The sequence below is a fragment of the Myxocyprinus asiaticus genome, chromosome 44 (genome assembly GCF_019703515.2).
Source record: "Myxocyprinus asiaticus isolate MX2 ecotype Aquarium Trade chromosome 44, UBuf_Myxa_2, whole genome shotgun sequence".
Taxonomy (NCBI): Eukaryota; Metazoa; Chordata; class Actinopteri; order Cypriniformes; family Catostomidae; genus Myxocyprinus; species Myxocyprinus asiaticus.
Window position 1 is genome coordinate 22,358,107 of NC_059387.1, and position 18,220 is coordinate 22,376,326.

At 39.6% G+C, this 18,220-nt stretch overlaps 1 protein-coding gene across 3 annotated transcripts in view; it reads right to left on the reverse strand.

Annotated features, from left to right (window-relative positions):
* The window catches only part of LOC127434765 (catenin delta-2-like), a 426,842-nt gene that overhangs the window by 41,226 nt on the left and 367,396 nt on the right, over positions 1 to 18,220 (reverse strand). For all 3 annotated transcript variants that reach the window (XM_051687724.1, XM_051687723.1, XM_051687725.1), the window contains 2 exons: positions 10,667 to 10,852; positions 5,594 to 5,767 (listed from right to left, as the gene is read on the reverse strand). In XM_051687724.1, coding sequence (XP_051543684.1) covers positions 5,594 to 5,767; positions 10,667 to 10,852 — 360 coding nt within the window. The remainder of the gene's footprint in view (positions 1 to 5,593; positions 5,768 to 10,666; positions 10,853 to 18,220) is intronic.

The window sequence follows — 18,220 nt, forward strand, 5'->3', positions numbered from 1 at the left end:
GACATTGCACATGTGGAGGCTTCACACTGTTCTCCGCGGCATCCACACACAACTCACCACGTGCCCCACCAAGAGCGAGAACCACATTATAGCGACCACGAGGAGGTTAACCCAACATGACTCTACCCACCCTAGCAACCGGGCAAATTGGTTGCTTAGGAGACCTGACTGGAGTCACTCAGCACGCCCTGGATTTGAACTAGCGACTCCAGGTGTGGTAATCAGCGTCTTTACTTACTGAGCTACCCAGGCCCCCCTATTTAAATAATTCTTAATACATATTTCATAAATTTTTAATATTAAATTGCTCCAATGATTGGATCACTCCTTATTATGATCCAGGGACATGATTAATTGTGTTAGTTTTTTTAACACGTAATTTTTTATATAATTAAAGGGATAGTTCACCAAAAAATGAAAATTCTCTCATCATTTACTCACCCTCATGCCATCCCAGATGTGAATGACTTTCTTTCTTGAGCAGAACACAAACGAAAATTTTAAGAAAACAATCTCAGCACTTTAGGTCAATACAATGCAAGTGAATGGTGACAAGACCTTTGTAGCTCCAAAAATCACATAAAGGAAACAAAAGAAATCCATATTAACTCCAGTATTAAAATCCATCTTCAGAAGCGATATAATAGGTGTGGGTGAGAAACAGAACAATATTTAAGTCCCTTTTTAAATCTCAACTTTAACTTTTACTTTCAGATGTGAACGTGAAACTAAACAGGCACCACATGTGACTTTCAGATGTAAAAGTGAAAGTTAAAGTGGAGATTTATAGTAAAAAAAAAAAGAAGGACTTAAATTTGTATCTGTTTCTCACCAACACCTATTATATCACTTCTGAAGATATGGATTTAACCACTGGAGTCTCATGGATTACTTCTTTGTTTCCTTTATGTGATTTTTGGAGCTACAAAAGGTCTGATCACCATTCACTTGCATTGTATGGACCTACAGAGCTGAGATATTCTTCTAAAAATATTTTATTTTGTTCTGCTGAAAAAAGAAAGTCATACACATCTGGGATGGCATGAGAGTGAGTAAATGTTGACACATTATTATTATTATTTTTTTTTTACTATTTCTTTGATCACTCTGAATCAACACATTCAATTGGCAGCCCTAGTAGATTTATTTATTTTTTTTAAATTAAGAAAAAAAAAAGTATTTGTAGACTTTCTGGTTAAACTTGAGGGGAACTGACTTCATACATACTCCAAAAAATCCCCTTGTTTTTTAATAGTAGTAAAAAATAAAAAAATAAAAATAAAAAAGTGACTTTAGTTCTAAGGAAGGTCTGGCATCATTTTTGTTTGCAGATGCCATTTGGTGTGATATTTCGTTTTTAATGCAAAGAAATTCACATATTTTTTAAATGCACCTTAAATGTCCAAATACTCTTCAAGGCCATAGTATATAGTTCTTCACATCAGCTGTTTTAAATAAATTTTTCAAATCTTCATATTAGGATATGCCATGTGGGTCAATATCAGCAATGTTTCTTATTTTGGATCAGCACCCCACTGAAAATGTAATCACATTCCCCAGGTTACAAGGAAGACTAATACTAGCTCATGGCTTTTGCTGTCTGAGGTTTTGTACGTATGACCCCAGCTGTGGGATCGGCCTCTATCTGTGATGGAGTGTCAGCTCATATTAGACTCTCTGCTAGCCGGCACGTCTGCTACAACAGGGGAGACCACAGCATATGGCCCAGCAGGCATCAAAACACACTCCTTATTTATCATGACCTCTGTATGTGTGTTTGTGCGAAAGAGATACAAAAACAGAATGAGGAGGAGGCTCTGTTCCAAAACCTAGTGAGCTGCATTCCTGGACAGAATTTGAAAGCAGAATACTGTTGGAATGCTCCTGATGCTAAGGCTGTTCCACACACCAAACAGCCTATTTACGCAGCCTAATAAGAAACCTAATTTTGGCCAAATTCAAAGGCAGCATCTTTATCCTTCAAGGATAAGGCATTCACAGAAGTCACTATAACAAACCAAGTGAAAAATTTTGTCCAGACAGTTAGCTTCCTTTCAGCTGAGAACTCTGTATGAACAGTGTTCTTTACCACACTGGTTAAAACATACAGTAAGTGATTGGACTCTATTATAGAGAAGCCAAAAGAACACTGTCATTAACTCTGAGTTCCACAAATCATGGATAAGACATTCCCAGAAAGTGTTTTCCAATATGGCGGACAGAGTCAAGACAAATGTTAATTATAAATACTTAACATTCACTGAATACTGTAAAGTATGAATAAAAATAATTCCATCTGATTAAAAGTGAAGGTTTCACACAATATTTGTGTGTGACATGTATTTTCTTGCTTATTAGACTATCACGTTTTTAGCTTAGATAAGCCAAACCCTATTGCAATCAACTGTGAGCATTAAGCCGGGTTCACACTGTACGATTTTGGCTACGACTTTGCAGTATGCAACAAATTTCAGGGATTACAAAAGTTTAATCTTGTCAGATGCCAAAATCCACAATCTATGATCGCTAAGTGTTCACCGACAGCCGATTAATTGCCTTTGCCATTCATTTTAGCATACAACGAAGTTCTGGCAGTGTCAGAAATTTTGCATCACAGTCACGCAGTTTGACAGCACCCAGTCAATGGGATGTTTGGGACTAAAGTCTCGGCTACAATGTGTATCGTGCAACCTGACATAATGGCTTTTACCTCACTGGGATCATATCGTAGAGTATGCACCCGGCTTTAGTTACAGTTGCTGCCTATGTTATGTTTTTAATCAGCTCCATTGCAGTTAAGTTTCTGTTCTAACCAGCCACGACATGGGACAAGCGACAAGACATTTTGTTGGTCATTTAGCTTCCATTTCTCTGGTAGCCATGCCCAAAGTGAAATCTTATTGGTCTATAATCAGTATGGACAGATAAATTACTTGTCGCTGGAAACTTAACATACTAAACCTGGTTAGAACAAAGTATTAGAAGGTAGCATTCTATGCAGACAGCAGACAGCGAGGCAACACACTAGGTTCTGGAAAAGAGCCAGAGAGTGGCTTGAAGGGATTGAGCGACAGAGATCAGAGAGGTACCAAGATGAGTATGGCAAAAATCAACTTTCAAAAATCATTAAAACTTTAATTATAATTGTGTTGTACATAAAACGATAAAAGAAATATCCTTGAAAATTTAATTTCACAACTTCATCTTGTATCTTCATGGCCAAGCGCTTTTCACACTTGAGTGTCATTTTGATCCATTTTAAGATAAGGGCTTTGTTTCCATTTCCTAGAACACACAGCGTGGGATTTGATAATCCCACTGCCCAAGATGGACTCTGACAACATAAACAGAGAGCTTAGTTCACACATATTAGCACGGGGCTCAATGTCTGCTCTTCTAGATGAACTAACAGAGAAGCCAATTATGGGAACCAGATGACTTGGGCAGACATACTCCATTATGACATACATATTTTTCATACTCTCTCTCCTATAACCTTCACCCAACAAATTAAGGCACACACCCTGATGCCCTGTAAGTGTGTGAGGGGTCATCGGGATGCCACTTTCATTTAACTTCTTAAAGGGGGTCTAAGCCTGTTATGGGACATCAAAACAAATCCAATCCCATTGCATCTATCTTCATCTGAGAGTATTGATCTTAATGAGCACATTGGGTGGATTAGAGCTGTTGTGCAACTGAGGCAAAACAAGCTTTTGTCGCTGAGAGACGGTGAAAAGGATGTGAGAACAAAGGGAGGGAAAGAGAGGCTAAGAGGGAGATTGATATTGGTTAAAACACGTTAAAACCATGAATACATGCGTCACTTTAAATAAGCACAACAAACATTCTAGGAACCAAAGAACAGTCATCAAAGAAAAATGTGATAGATATGTTATGGGAGTATACAGTAACATGTTACAAAGCTGTTGAAATATATTTTCTATAGGGTAACAGTACATGGGTAGTAATGTAGTTTATATAGTGTAACATGATCTATTTTGGATCTTCAATTAAGAAAACATTTTTTTTTAATGTATTAGGGAAAATGTGTTTTATTTTATTTTTTTGGATGCTATGACTGGTCATATTAAAGGGATAGTGACAAAATGAAAAATCTCTCATCATTTACTCACCCTTATGCCATCCCAGATGTGTATGAATTTCTTTCTTCTGCAGAACACAAACAAAGATTTTTAGAAGAATATTTCTGCTCTGTAGGTCCTCACATTGTAAGTGAATGGGTTCTAAAAGGTTTAAAGCTCCAAAAGCACATGAAGGCAGCATAGAACTAATCCATATGACTCCAGTGGTTAAATCCATGTCTTCAGATGCGATATGATAAGTTTGGTGAGAAACAGATATTTAAGTCCTTTTTTACCATCAATCTCCTCTTTCACATTCTTCTTCTTTTTGTCATTTTACATTATTTTTGCATATTGCCACCTACTTGGCATGGAGGAGAATTTATAGTAAAAAAGGACTTAGATATTGATCTGTTTTTTTTTACCCACACCTATCATATCACCACTGAAGATATAGACATATGGATTACTTTTATGCTGCCTTAATGTGCTTTTTGGAGCTTTAAAATGTTGGTACTCATTCACTTGCATTGTATGGACCTACTGAGCTAAAAATCTTTAAGTGTGTTCAGCAGAAGAAAGAAAGTCATACACATCTGGGATGGCATGATGGTTAGTAAATAATAAGATAATTGTAATTTTTAGGTGAACTATCCCTTTAAGTTAAGGACCGATATGAAGTGTGTAATTTCTGCAAAATTTGCATCAACAAAGAGAATTATAAAAAAGTTCAAATTTCAAATTTTCAAACAGATTCCAGAAAACTCCCTCATCTTTTATTGGTTGTCTAAACAGATAGTCCTGCCCCAAATTCACACCATTGGTTGAGCCATTTTGCTGTGTAGGACTGGATGGCCGCTTAAGAAAACTTCTGCTTAGGTGAAATTAACCTACAACTTGGCTTACTTGTAGTTTACTCTGTATTTTAAACTGTGACGTGAGAAAGAATATTAACTTAAAAAAAAATTACATCAGCTTTAAGAATTCTCAAGAGATTGTCCTTTTAAAAATGGATTTTGTTTTTTTCCAAATATTTATGACCAGTGGGGTGTGTGTTTGTGTCGGGTGGGGGCGTTTGGGGGGAAGGGTTTAATTGTACATAATTTGATTCCGCATTTTCTGCTATGTTTATTTAATTTGTAGAATGGAATCAATAAAAATTGTTAATATCAAAAAATGGATTTTGTGAGTCACTCCACAGGACTAAAAAATTGGTGACAACTGAATGTTTTTAATTATGTAAGGTAATATGTATACTCATGAATAGTCATTTAGACAATGCCCATATCTTATAATTGAATTTCTATCCATACTATTCATTTTAATACATTTCTGTATATTGCAATTCATGATGAAGCCATGCCACAGGACAAGTTTGGTTGCTAAACCTCTCAAGGCAAAAGGGATAGTGAACGTTCAAACAGATAAAAAAAAAAATATCTCGTTTCAGTGCAAAATCTGTTGTCTGTTGTCATGACGATATCATAGTAACAGACTGTAGGACTTACCTTCCAACTCCCTGCGGCCAGGTTCTGCAGCGCCCCGGCGGCCCCCTCCAGTGTGTCTGGGTTGGAGCATTCAGACAAAAGGGTGAGGTAGGGCTTTACTATTGACGGATGCCACAACATCTGAATTCCCTTGGGGGGCTCAGCAGTGTCAGGCAGTGGGCCCACACCATCCCACTACAGAAAGAAAGAGAGACAGAAAAAGACAGTCAAAGTCAGAGAGGAAGACACACAAAACGTGTTGTCATCAACATTTCAATCTTTCTAAAGTATTCTTCACACTATCAGTGACAAAGCGACCTGAACTCATTAATTTTCAATGAGAGAAGGCGACTTCAGGCGACATGAGTGACAGCGATTGTTGGCAGAAGTGTACCATCGCTGTCCCGAAGGTAAAAATGAGTGAAAGGTGATAACAAGGGGGGTCCTGACAGATAAATTGCACTAGGGTCCGTAAGAGAATTTTTTGCAGCAAGAAAACAAATTCCTTGTCAAATTACAATGACATGTTACTCTATATCTTCTCAGCAATACATCCCATTTATGATCACATTTCCAAAACCTTTGGCCAGCTGTGAATGGGACATAAGCCACACACACACAAACACAGTATGGGGAGATCTTGTATCAAATCTCTGCCCGTATAAACCCAGAACTGAACAGAAATGATGAGCGGTAAGCCTGCGTTTAGCCTAACTCTGATTCTGAGGCATGTTGTGTAGGTAAATCAATTTGAAAAGTGCTGGTCTCACAGGCTGACCTACTTTTAGTCAGAGCAACTTGTGAGATACCTCAGCATCTTAAACTAGCTCTGGCACTTAGCCTCACTCCTCCTTTCTCGCCCTCCATTATTAATGAGACTGTTTTCATCTCCCACACGTTCCCTGTGCTGAAGAGCATCTCTGTTGTTCAATCAACTGCTGGAGGGTGGAGAAACACCCGTGAGGCTGCTGCTCTTTCCATACTGTGAACACAGGAGAAACAGAGATAGGGAAAGAGAGAGAGAGAGGCTGAGAGAAGACTTTGGTTGAATATAACTTTTCACAATATGCAAACAGTGAGGAAAACATCTCCACACATTCACAATTCAATCATTCATAATTTATCAATGCTGAAAATCTGTTATAGTGGTGGTTGCTTAAGTAAGCATCAATGGAAGAGAGAACCGAGCTGTAACTATTGATCACACAGAATATCAGAGACTTGCTAGTGGACACTTTTGACTTTAACCAGTAATCAATTACCCAGAACATCATAGCAACCAACCAGATTACACTAGCAAACCATTCAGGACACTACAGCAACCGTATAACAATGCTACTGCACTGCAGTAACAAGCACTGCATTTCAAGCACTGCAGTTGTTGCACTGTTGTTTGCGTGGACAAGCACCACTAAATTTTTTTTCTCATTAAAAGCCAATACCTAGTTTGATTTGTGTTTTAAGTCTGGTTTTGAGGCTTTTTTGCTTTTAAAAATGGTCCACATGGTCGTCTTTAATCTATTTCAAAACACAAACCTTAAAAAAAAAAAAAAAAAAAAAAAAAAACTTGAGGTAACCTTCAAGCTAAAAAGTGGCAATGTGATCCCAAGGCCTCTCCCGAGCCATCAGAGCATAAAATGGCATCTCAAATTGTCCACAACTCTCTTCTCACTCTTTCCTTGTCAGAAAGCTTTGAGCATAATGAGTGTTCCATGCCCTATTTCTCAGAGTAAACTCAGAGAGGGGTATCAATGCTTGGTGGTTAAAATTGCTCTGGTTTACACACTCTCTCCTCTCAGTCAATTAGCTACACTAAACGCCACTGCCCTGCCCCAACAGCACCGTGGTTTGCTCTGGTTTCCTGGACTACCTTGCTGCCACTTAGTGATAAATGATTTAACAAAATACATTAGCCTTGTGTTGCCTGGAGGCCCAGGTGTCCTCTTTCAAAACGTCTCGGCTGAGGAGAAAGTCCGGTACATGATATGAGAGGGCACCTTAGGTAATGCAGTGAAATAGTACTTGCTGCAGTCCCATAGTCAGAGATAAAGGACTCTTCTACCCATTTCCACCAAAATGGTGCTGGTTCTCGTACTGGAGCTGGTGCTCGGCTGGGGAATCTGCAAAGCTTTCTCAGAACCGACCCATGTTTTCACTGACTTGAGAGGTGAAACACATAATAAGTGACTATGCTACAACATAACGTAATAGAGTGCATCACAGCCTTTATTTAAAGGGTTAGTTAACCCCAAAATGATAGTAAAAAGGGCTTAAATATTGATCTGTTTCTCACCCACACCTATCATATTGCTTCAGAAGACATGGATTTAACCACTGGAGTCATATAAATCACTTTTATGCCTCCTTTATATTATTTTTGGACCTTCTAATTTCTGGTCACCATTCACTTGCATTGTGAGGACCAACAGAGCTGAGATATTCTTCTAAAAATCTTCATTTGTGTTCTACAGAAGAAAGAAAGAAGAAAGTCATATACATCTGGGATGGCATGAGTGTGAGTAAATGATAAGAGTATTTTAATTTTTGGGTGAACTATCCATTTGAGGCTAGAAACATACTTTTCATTAGTATGCATACTCAAATCAAAAGCGTTGGCCAAAACATTGCCATGGTCTGGTCTGGCTGAACAAGCTTAACATGCGTTCTTTCGTTTCTGTGGTGGTAAATGTGCCTTTAAACTGAATGTATTACTCTTCAGGAAAGTTGTTCTAAATATACTGACATTAACTTATTGCTCAGCAATATTCATTTCAAACTGTTTCTCTGCCATTACAGTAGTTGGCTTGAAAAATAAAAGTCACCGTAGAAGCGGACAGTTCACACTTATGTCCGCTATAGTGCCCCTTGTGGCTACATTGAGAATGCAACGTGTACTTCTGCTGTGTTATGATTTGCGGACAGACACATTTTGGAATGCAACAACACATGAAAATGAGCTTGAGTAGCTAGAAGCGCCTACGCTCACATACTTACACAGAGTATGCTTCGGCCTTGAGAGTTTTACGAGTTTTGAGAACATATTTTCTCAAAAAATATGACATATATTAAAAATATTTTAAACGCGCACAGACGGGTACTCTGCTTCTCACGCTCAGCATCAGTTCGGTGTTGTTCTCCTGCGCTAAAATGATCAAATGCTACAATGTAATTAATAATAATATTTAAAAAAATTATATCTGTGTTAAATGGCCTTTATAATTTTACTGAGCATTAACCACTTTTGGTGTATGAATCATATCTCTGACTATTGTTCATTGTTTTATTAAATTGGCTTGAAGCAATTGCTAAGAGAAATCTAGAGAAATGCTGTCATCTACTATCGGTGCATTTGTTTTGTAGGGTGTTAATTTAATAGCCAAAATATTTGGAAATATGTGAATGAAAAAAAAACAAAAAACATTTGTTTCAGTAACAATACACAATATGCAATGTAGAGATCATGCAATTTTGTAATTACTGAAACATGGCATTTTAAAATTGAATTAATTGTTTAAATTAAATTATTTGACATAACAGGATTCATAAGGCTAGAAGAAAATTACCTTTGTAAAGGTAAAAAAATGCCCCCCACACGAGCCTTGTAACCCCCCTCCTCTGCACAAGATGCTTAAGAGGCATTAAAATAGCGATAAATTCACACATTTGATAATGGTAAATAAAACATTTTTATTTTAGATGGATAAGAAAAATAATGAGACTGTAGACTCTGTGCAATGCAACATACATAAGAAAGGGAAGATTGTCAACTTCCATTGCATACAGCTTAATTGATAATAATGGGAGTGAGATTTTTATGCAATCTAGTGTTATTTTGCGTCAGTCTCGGCAGACTGAGTTTGACTTTGGGCGGACATTTTCCTGCCTCCCAACCTCTGACGCTAGTTTGAGATAACCAAGTTTTAGGGGCCGTCATGGAGACAATTTGTTTGTGTTGTGGAAAATGGGCATCTTTCCTTCTGCCTCATTCATTACCATTCAATCTGTACTCTGATTGAACAGAGACAGATGGGGATAGATCTGACTGAATCCTAAAACAGTTCTACCAACTTATGTAAGGGCTTTGAGGTAATGAATGAGGGAAATGCAATTCTGAATGTCTTAAAATGAGAAAGAGCAAAACATATTCCCAAACTATGTTTAATAAAATCTCTTATAAATCTTAATCTCAACAGAGCAATAGCTTTGATGTTTTATTTTAATCAGATGATTTTAAAATGTTACCACTCCTTTGCTTAAGCGTAGCAACAGGAGCATGTTGTGATAGGCATCTCTTTCACAGCAATGCAGGTTTTATTTAGTAAGCATAAAAGCTAAAAAGGATCAATTCAGTTATCAGCCGCTACAGTATATCACCAGCCTGTGTATCAGGACATCTCCAGAGGGAGTCATGTTACACAACCACTCTCCCACCTCCACATTCCCTCTCCACATCTGACTGACTTCTCCTGCATGAGATTAATAAAGAGTTTCCTCTGCTATTCAGCTAGCTAGCTAATATTTCCAGGTTTTCCATGACCGTGGGAACCCTGCATCAACCTATCAGATTTTAGGAAAATGGAAAAGGGTACGGTTAGGAATGTTGTTCAGGATCAGCAAAACATTTTCACCCCAGAACACATCCTAATTGGCAAAATCACTTGACCTGATATGAGAGACATAAAACTAGCACAGCGTTGTACTGTAGTAATCAGTTGTCTGGGAAATCAGTCAGTAATACAGTTTTGTGGTCATTATACTAAAATATTTGGCAGCAGAATGCTGCAAAAGAGAAATCAGATTAAAGAAGAGCTGTGTTATAATGGAGAATAAAGCCCATACCACTGTGGAACCTGCTTACGCGTCATGTTGACTGCACTATGGGCCTTGATTCCCAAGCAAAATGTGTTAGACACAAGGTTTAGCCTGCACGTCTCCATCACCACAGCAGCTTTATTAATCAGTGCTCCCTGAGATCAATCTCTTCACAGAATAATGAAAAAGAATCAGCCCAGCCATGAGAATAACTCATTATGTGTAGGTCAGGGTCACACCGTAGCTACAAAATGCTTTTAACTGCCACCGTGGAAGGCCCACCTGATCCTGGGACTTCTTCTTCTTTTTCTTCTTTCCCCAGCAGCCTGAGTTCTCTCCATCCTTCCCGCTGGCATCACTACACAGGAGACCGTCCAGCTCATCCGTCCCCATCTGCTGTCCCTGAGACGTTTCAGCTGCAAGCCGATACGAGAGGTTCCTCAAGATGCATACACAGTTTTCTATGGTCTGAGAGAGAGAGAGAGAGAGAGAGAGATAATGGGCAGGTATTAGTCTAACACCACTGAGCTTTTGATATAGCCCATCTGGCTAGAGGGGCCAAACTTCATCCATCCAACTCATGCTGGTTCTGAGACAGGAGGTCATACACATTAATTCACTCTCTCTCTCTCACACACACACAAACACACACACACACAAGGCAGCATGCACGCATTCCTTGTGCTGTCATTCAGCCGAATAATAATTAACGAGCATTTAGAAACAAAAGCAGCCATTAGTGAAAACACTGACATTTCTACGGCTTGCCAAACAAGACAAGGTTATGTCCTACAGTCTACATAGTCTATAGGGTGGGGGATGTGACCAAAATCTTAAGTCATTTTATATCACGATAATGGTATATACAGTATATCACAACATAGCTGTTTTTGCTGCCAATTCCAAAAAAAATTAAATATTGAAGAACCATGTAGTATTTCCTACTTCAGCAAATTAAATATGTGTACTGTAAGGTATTTTATAAGGTAAATTATCTCATTTAATATTATATTTTTTATTTGAGAACTTGAGGTAATGTAAGACTATTCATGACAAATGAACAGGTTTGGCAGCAGTGCAAAAACATCTGTTTCACTTAATGTAACCTTACAGTAAAAACGAAAGTCTTAAAACTAGGGATGTTAATGATTAAACAAAAATCTATTAATTGTCGTTAATAATTTGATCGGTTAAGCTTATCGATCGTTGATTAATTAATTTCAGGACAAATGCGTTCAGTAATCATAACAGCAGACGTTGATAAGGCTGTCTATACAGTCACCCGCTGCTAGAGTGTGCTTACATGCTGCATGTAATTATCCAGTTCACAAAAGAAGAGCCGAAGCACAGATCTGAGGCCTGTACCATGAAGGTTGCTGAATGACCTCAGGGTTTCAGGATTGGTTTCTCTCACAGATCGAGAGCAAAGAGACCCAAGAGCAGAGGAACAGTTCAAAGGATTTATTAACAATAAATAACAACATAAACTGTGCTGGCGAAGAATGGAGAACCTGGCACCGGCTGCAGTAGAAGGGGGAGAAGCTCGTGGATGCGTGCGCGCCGTGGTCGCACAGTGGGCAGATCCGTGAGGACTCTGTGAATAGTGTGTTCATAGGTGAGTGTGTGCATCGTGGTAGTCATGAGCAGATTCGTGAGGAATCCTCTGTTGAAGTGTAGTGAGGTGCAGAGAGCCAGCGCACAGCAGACTGTTTTTCCCAGGACAGTCCCGTATTTAAGCACTTTTTCTAGTGTCCCGACTTATTCTGAAAAAAATCGTGTTTTGTCCCGTATTTCCCCTCTCCTAAAATTTCTCTATCACCTATGCGGCTTTCTCAGTCACGTGAGCATTCTAATCAAAGGTAGCCAAGGATTTTGTATTGTAAAACCAATAAAATCACACCGTGTTATTTGAAGTACATGATTAAAGTACATGGATTAAACTATCCAATCACAATCCCCTATCAATAGACGTCCAGTTAGTGAACTGATTGAAGAGTCAGTTTGAAAAATGCACACAGATGCAATTGAGGCTGGAAAAAGTTCAAGGAAATGTGCATGTACATTTAATGAGGATCTTCAAAAAGAGTTTAATTTTCTAAAAGAGTCACAGACAGAGCCTAGTAAAGTGAGGTGTGAGATTTGTGACCCATGGAGACCGCACCGACATCAAGCAGTATACTCATACAAAAAAGCATGTGTCCGCACAGTGCCACCACTTGGCGTGGGTGCCTGAAACTCCCGTCCAGGGCCTGTAGGTTTACGTCGTCCCTGATGGTTAGAGCCTACGGTGCCGCTGGACAAGCCGCCTCTGCCCTGCACGCCATGGCTCTCCTGCAAGTACACCAAGCCAAGGCGCTAAAAGAACTGCACGAGGGTAGTTCTGACCCAGGATTGATGCAGGAACTGCGCTCGGCATCCGACCTCGCTCTCCAGGCGACAAAGGTCACGGCGTGGTCTCTCAGGCAGGCGATGTCCACCCTGAGGGTCCAGGAGCACCACCTTTGGCTCAACTTGGTCGAGATGTATGAGGCTGACAAGGCACGGTTCCTTGATGCCGCCATCTCCCAGGTTGGCCTATTTGGCGACACCATCGAGGACTTTGCCCAGCAGTTATTGGCGGTGAAGCAGCAGATGGATGTCATACAGCACATCCTGCCCCGGTGCGGCTCAAGACACCGCACCCCGTCTGCTCGTCGCCAAGGGCATCCTCCTGCAACTACAACACCGCCCCCATGGCCCAGCCCTGGCGTGAAGCCCAGCGCAGGAAGCAGACACCACCCGTCTCACGGCCGGCCACCAAGAACCCGAGGAAGGCTTCGAAGCGCCCCTGAGACGGCGATCCAGGGGCAAGGAGACCCGCTTCTCCGGAGCTGGTGAGCAGACCACTCCATTTCTGGGAGGAGAATCTTTTGTTTTGTTTTCATTAAATTTCGGCGCATGTCAAGAGGCTGCGGTACCCAAAAATTCAACAAAAGAGCGGTTTTCTTGTTCCCTGGGTCACATGTTCAGTGCGCACAGCCGTCATCATGACCACCGTCTACCGTCCCATCTTTGCAGGTATGGCACTCCAGCGGCGGTCCCCCCGCCACTGTGCACTCAGCTGTGGCACACACATGCCCACATGGGATTGGGTCCGGTGGACTATGGGGACGAGACTCCTTCTCCCCACTCCTTGGCCAATCTTATGGTGGACGGCAGGAGCCAGGTAAGTGCTTCGATGTCCCTGGACTCAGCACGGCCACGGGGCTCAAATCCCCTCAACGTGGCACCTCGAGCTCTGCCCTGCCGCGAGGCCCCACCCACCGGTATGTCCGATGTGATCATTCCCTTGGTCTCCCTCGCCCGGAGTTTGGACGCGTGGCTCGTGCTTTCCAACCCGTCGCGGTGGCTGATTGTCCGACTCTGCTACGCGATTCAGTTCGCCAGGCGCCCACCCAGGTTCAGCGGCATCCGCTTCACCTAGGTGAAGGGCGAGAATGCCGCTACCTTGGCTGCGGAGATCACTACCCTTCTGCGAAAGGGCGCGATAGAGCCTATCCCTCCAGCCGAGATGAAGAAAGGGTTCTACAGCCTACGAGCTTCCAAATTCACAATTATTTAATTATATACAGGTAAGAAGATATTTATTAAGAGAAGTTAAAGTAAAAGAAATAAAAAAGGCATCAATTAATAAATTATATAATTGATACATACAATACAACAAATCCAATAAAAATGTTGGAATTTTAAAGAGTGGACTTGAAAGAGATATACAGGACACTGTATATCTTTGGAAATATACCAAATGGAAAAAGTAACATTTAAAATTAATAATAAAAGTCTGGAATGTGAACATAAATGGGATTTGCTTAAAAATATTATATATTAATTTAGATAGATTGTTTCCTTCAGATTCTTGATTTTTGAACAATATTAGTTAAAATATGAGTATGATGTCCTATCTCATTTAATATTAGTGGTGATGCCTTAACTTTCTTTCCACTTTATTTGAAATAAAACATAACATGTAAATGAATGAATCACACGTTATTTATAGAATATGCTGTGAATGGTTATTTGATATGGTTATTCAAAATAATATAGTGTTTTTTTATTTTTTTATTTATCTTGATGTACAATTTGCACATTGTTTTTAGTAAAAAAGAAAAAAAGCATAAAAAATCTACAATTGATTAATTACAAAGTGAGCACTTGAAATACTGTATGCAAAAAATTGGAATGCAATAATAAGACATATTTGTTCTTTTTATAATAGATGTATTTGTGTACTGCTTATATTGCTTATTGCTTATATTTTTATAACTTCAAGTACAATACTGTATGTTCATCTCGAGTCCATGATTCGCCTCAATCCGGGTGGCGGAGGACGAATCCCAGTTGCCTCCGCGTCTGAGACCGTCAAACCACGTGTCTTATCACATGGCTTGTTCAGCGTGTTGCCACAGAGACACAGCGTGTGTGGAGGCTTCACGCCATCCACCGCGGCATCCACGCTCAACCTGCTATGGAGCAGGTTTGCCATGCAGCATAAGTTGCTATGGCAATGAACAACGCTAAAAGCCGACCAATATTCATGGTACCTAAAACCTGGGGTTGAGGCATACTAAATTAAAACTTAACTGGCTAGCCATTGAAACCGGCTTCAAGGTACAGGCCTCAGAGATGAAGCGGACTCAATGTAAACAATGTTGGAGCATTTCTCTATAAATGGACATTAAGGTTTTCTGCATACACTGTGATAGTGTGTTAAAGTACAACATGACAACAAGCACTTTTGATCTCCTTGTTTCATCCCAACCTACAATTACATCAGCAATCGCCCGGGAAAGCAAGAAGGTACATTCAGCTGACATCACACTATCACCAAAAAAGCGGTAGCTTATGTTATGTACTGTGTTTATGTAACATGTTATGATTTGACTTAAGTTCTAATAAAAAAAAAGTCCAAAGATCCGAAATATCCCACGATCCACAACGTAATGTTTGAATGAACTCAGATATGTACACAAATTTTATATAAGTATCTTAAGATAGACGTTACTACTAAAAGTAGCCTATTTCATTAACAGTTATTAAACAATTCCCACATTCGAACTAAACATAGCCTAAATATATTTAAATACACTGAACTAAGAATATTTTAAGAGGAAAATCCAGTACTTGCATTTCTTAAGTGTAATAATGAAAATTATATTTAAACAATAGGCTACATACACATATTATTCAGTTCTCCACGTGCGTTTTGATATTCATGTTAACGGTTAATCAATTAATTGATAATTTTTTTCCAAGACAATCGTTTATGAAAATGTCTGAAAATGTATATCCCTACTTAAAACATCATATGTTGAAAATTCTGAAAGGAAGAACCAAGTTTGAAGCCTAGAAACTGATATACATTTTGCAGACTGGACTAGTTTTCTGCTTGTTAGCAGATTTTTTAAAATTACGCCACATACTGTATATACAGTGGTATAAACAATATAGCATAATCTATGCTACACTGTGTGGTTTAAACAGTGTAGCATAGTCTCTACTGGTAAGAAGAAAAACTCAATGTTAGAAGACATGTTTTTGAGTATCGCAGCTGCCATGATAATGAAAACATCACATAGGCCTAGAAATTGCTTAAGGGGCTCATCTTGAATAGCGATGTCATTCAGTTTTTAAAACATAGTCTCTTTCTATCTCACCACTTTCTTTTCCTCTTTCCTCTGTCGCTTACTATTTGCAACATCCCCTTTCTTACTTCCCCAATCTCTGTCTTTCTCAAAGTGTTGGCTGGGAGATGGCTGCATTGGCACTAAGTATATGAAAGTTCCTAATTATATGTCTGACACGGTCTCATATTTACATGTGAGATATAGCTGCAGATGGGGAAAAATGACCAGCCAAATCCATCGGCTCACACTCCATTTAACAGGGTATTACAAGGAGACACAGCAGAGGAGGCACAATACTTGACAGCAGAAAATAGAAAATAAATGCTCAGAAAATGATGATGAAAAATGAGCGCTTTCCTCAATCTCCATGTTTTTCTTTTCTTTCATTATGGAATGAGGAAGAGCATGCCCTGCAAAAACAAATATAATGACTGTAATCAGAGAAATGCTTGGAAAATTATGCACTGGCATTTCAGATGTACTGAAACATATTGACTTTCAACACCCCTTCCCTGTGCTAAACACAGCTGACCTTGCTTTCACCACGGTGTTTGGAAAGATACAAGCTCTGCTTAAATTTCTCTGTAAATGTGCGATAGAATGAATGCGGCTGGAAGCATCTGGGGGCAACACCATCACTCTTCCTGGCAGCAATTTGGAAGGTCCCGGTTTTTAAGTGTAGAAGTTACAGGTAATGTAGGACCGAGTCTGACCAACCACAGGTTAACTGCACATTAAGGCAGTAAATTTTCCACTGACCATGGGTGGCATGCTTTTACCAATCATAGCTCTGCTGAGCCAAAACCTGGCAAAAACAGCTCAGGGAAAATCACCAGACATATAGAATTGGGAGTGATTAGGATGACTGGCCTCTTTTCAAAGCCTGTGTGCTGAGTGAAATAGTTACTTCTGCTTTTTGAGCTTTTTTAATGGGTTAAAGTGCAGGGATGGATGAAAAAGAATGCTTTGTGTTCTGAAAGGAGCTAAAATGAACATGGCAGGGAAAAAGAAAGGAATAGCTAAAGGCTCATGGTGCATTTAGAGACAGTGTAACAGAATTCGTATTTTTGCGTTTCGATAAAATTAAAAAGTCTGCAGTATAATTGGATCAAATGGACAGTGGTAATGAAACCATACACAAGTAAACTCTGGTTCAAAGCTATTATAGATACTTCCCATTACCATAGCTGTAATTGTCTTTGAATTTTTAAAAGCAGTGAAATTATTGCAGGTTTGAAAGGTTTGTTTTGATGGCTATAGTGGTGGCGGTGATGAATTCAGAAACAGGGGATGAATTTAGATGGGATGAATTTAGACATTTAAACTTGTCAGAGATTGATAAACAGAAACCTAGATAAACTAGATCAGAGGTGCCCAAACTTTTTCCTGCAAAAGGCCAAGAATCAAACTTGATTGAGGCTGAAAGTAAACATTGCATTATAACAAACATTTTCTGGTAACCTTATGACTCTGTCATCCTTTTATGTCAAAAACTTTAATTAAACAATTAATAATTTTTTTTAATGGCATGTTTCAATAATTACAAAGTTGCATGATCTCTACACTGCATAATGTGCATTGTTACTGAATTTTTTTTTTTCTCACTCACCTATTTCCAAATATTTTGGCTATTAAATTAACATAGCCAGGAGGGCCTGGGTAGCTCAGCGAGTATTGAAGCTGACTACCACCCCTGGAGTCGCGAGTTTGAATCCAGGGTGTGCTGAGTGACTCCAGTCAGGTCTCCTAAGCAACCAAATTGGCCCGGTTGCTAGGGAGGGTAGTGTCACATGGGGTAACCTCCTCGTGGTCGGGATTAGTGGTTCTCGCTCTCAATGGGGCGCGTGGTAAGTTGTGCGCGGATCGCGGAGAGTAGCATGAGCCTCCACATGCTGGGAGTCTCCGCAGTGTCATGCACAATGAGCCACGTGATAAGATGCATGGATTGACTGTCTCAGAAGCGGAGGCAACTGAGACTTTTCCTCCACCACCCGAATTGAGGTGAGTAACCACGCCACCATGAGGACCTACTAAGTAGTGGGAATTAGGCATTCCAAATTGGGAGAAAAGGGTATAAAAAAGAAATACAAAATGACACCGACAGATTTAGAATGAGGAGCTTATAAAAAAAACGTAGCAAATCCTTCATGCCAATTCTGTACACGTTTATGGC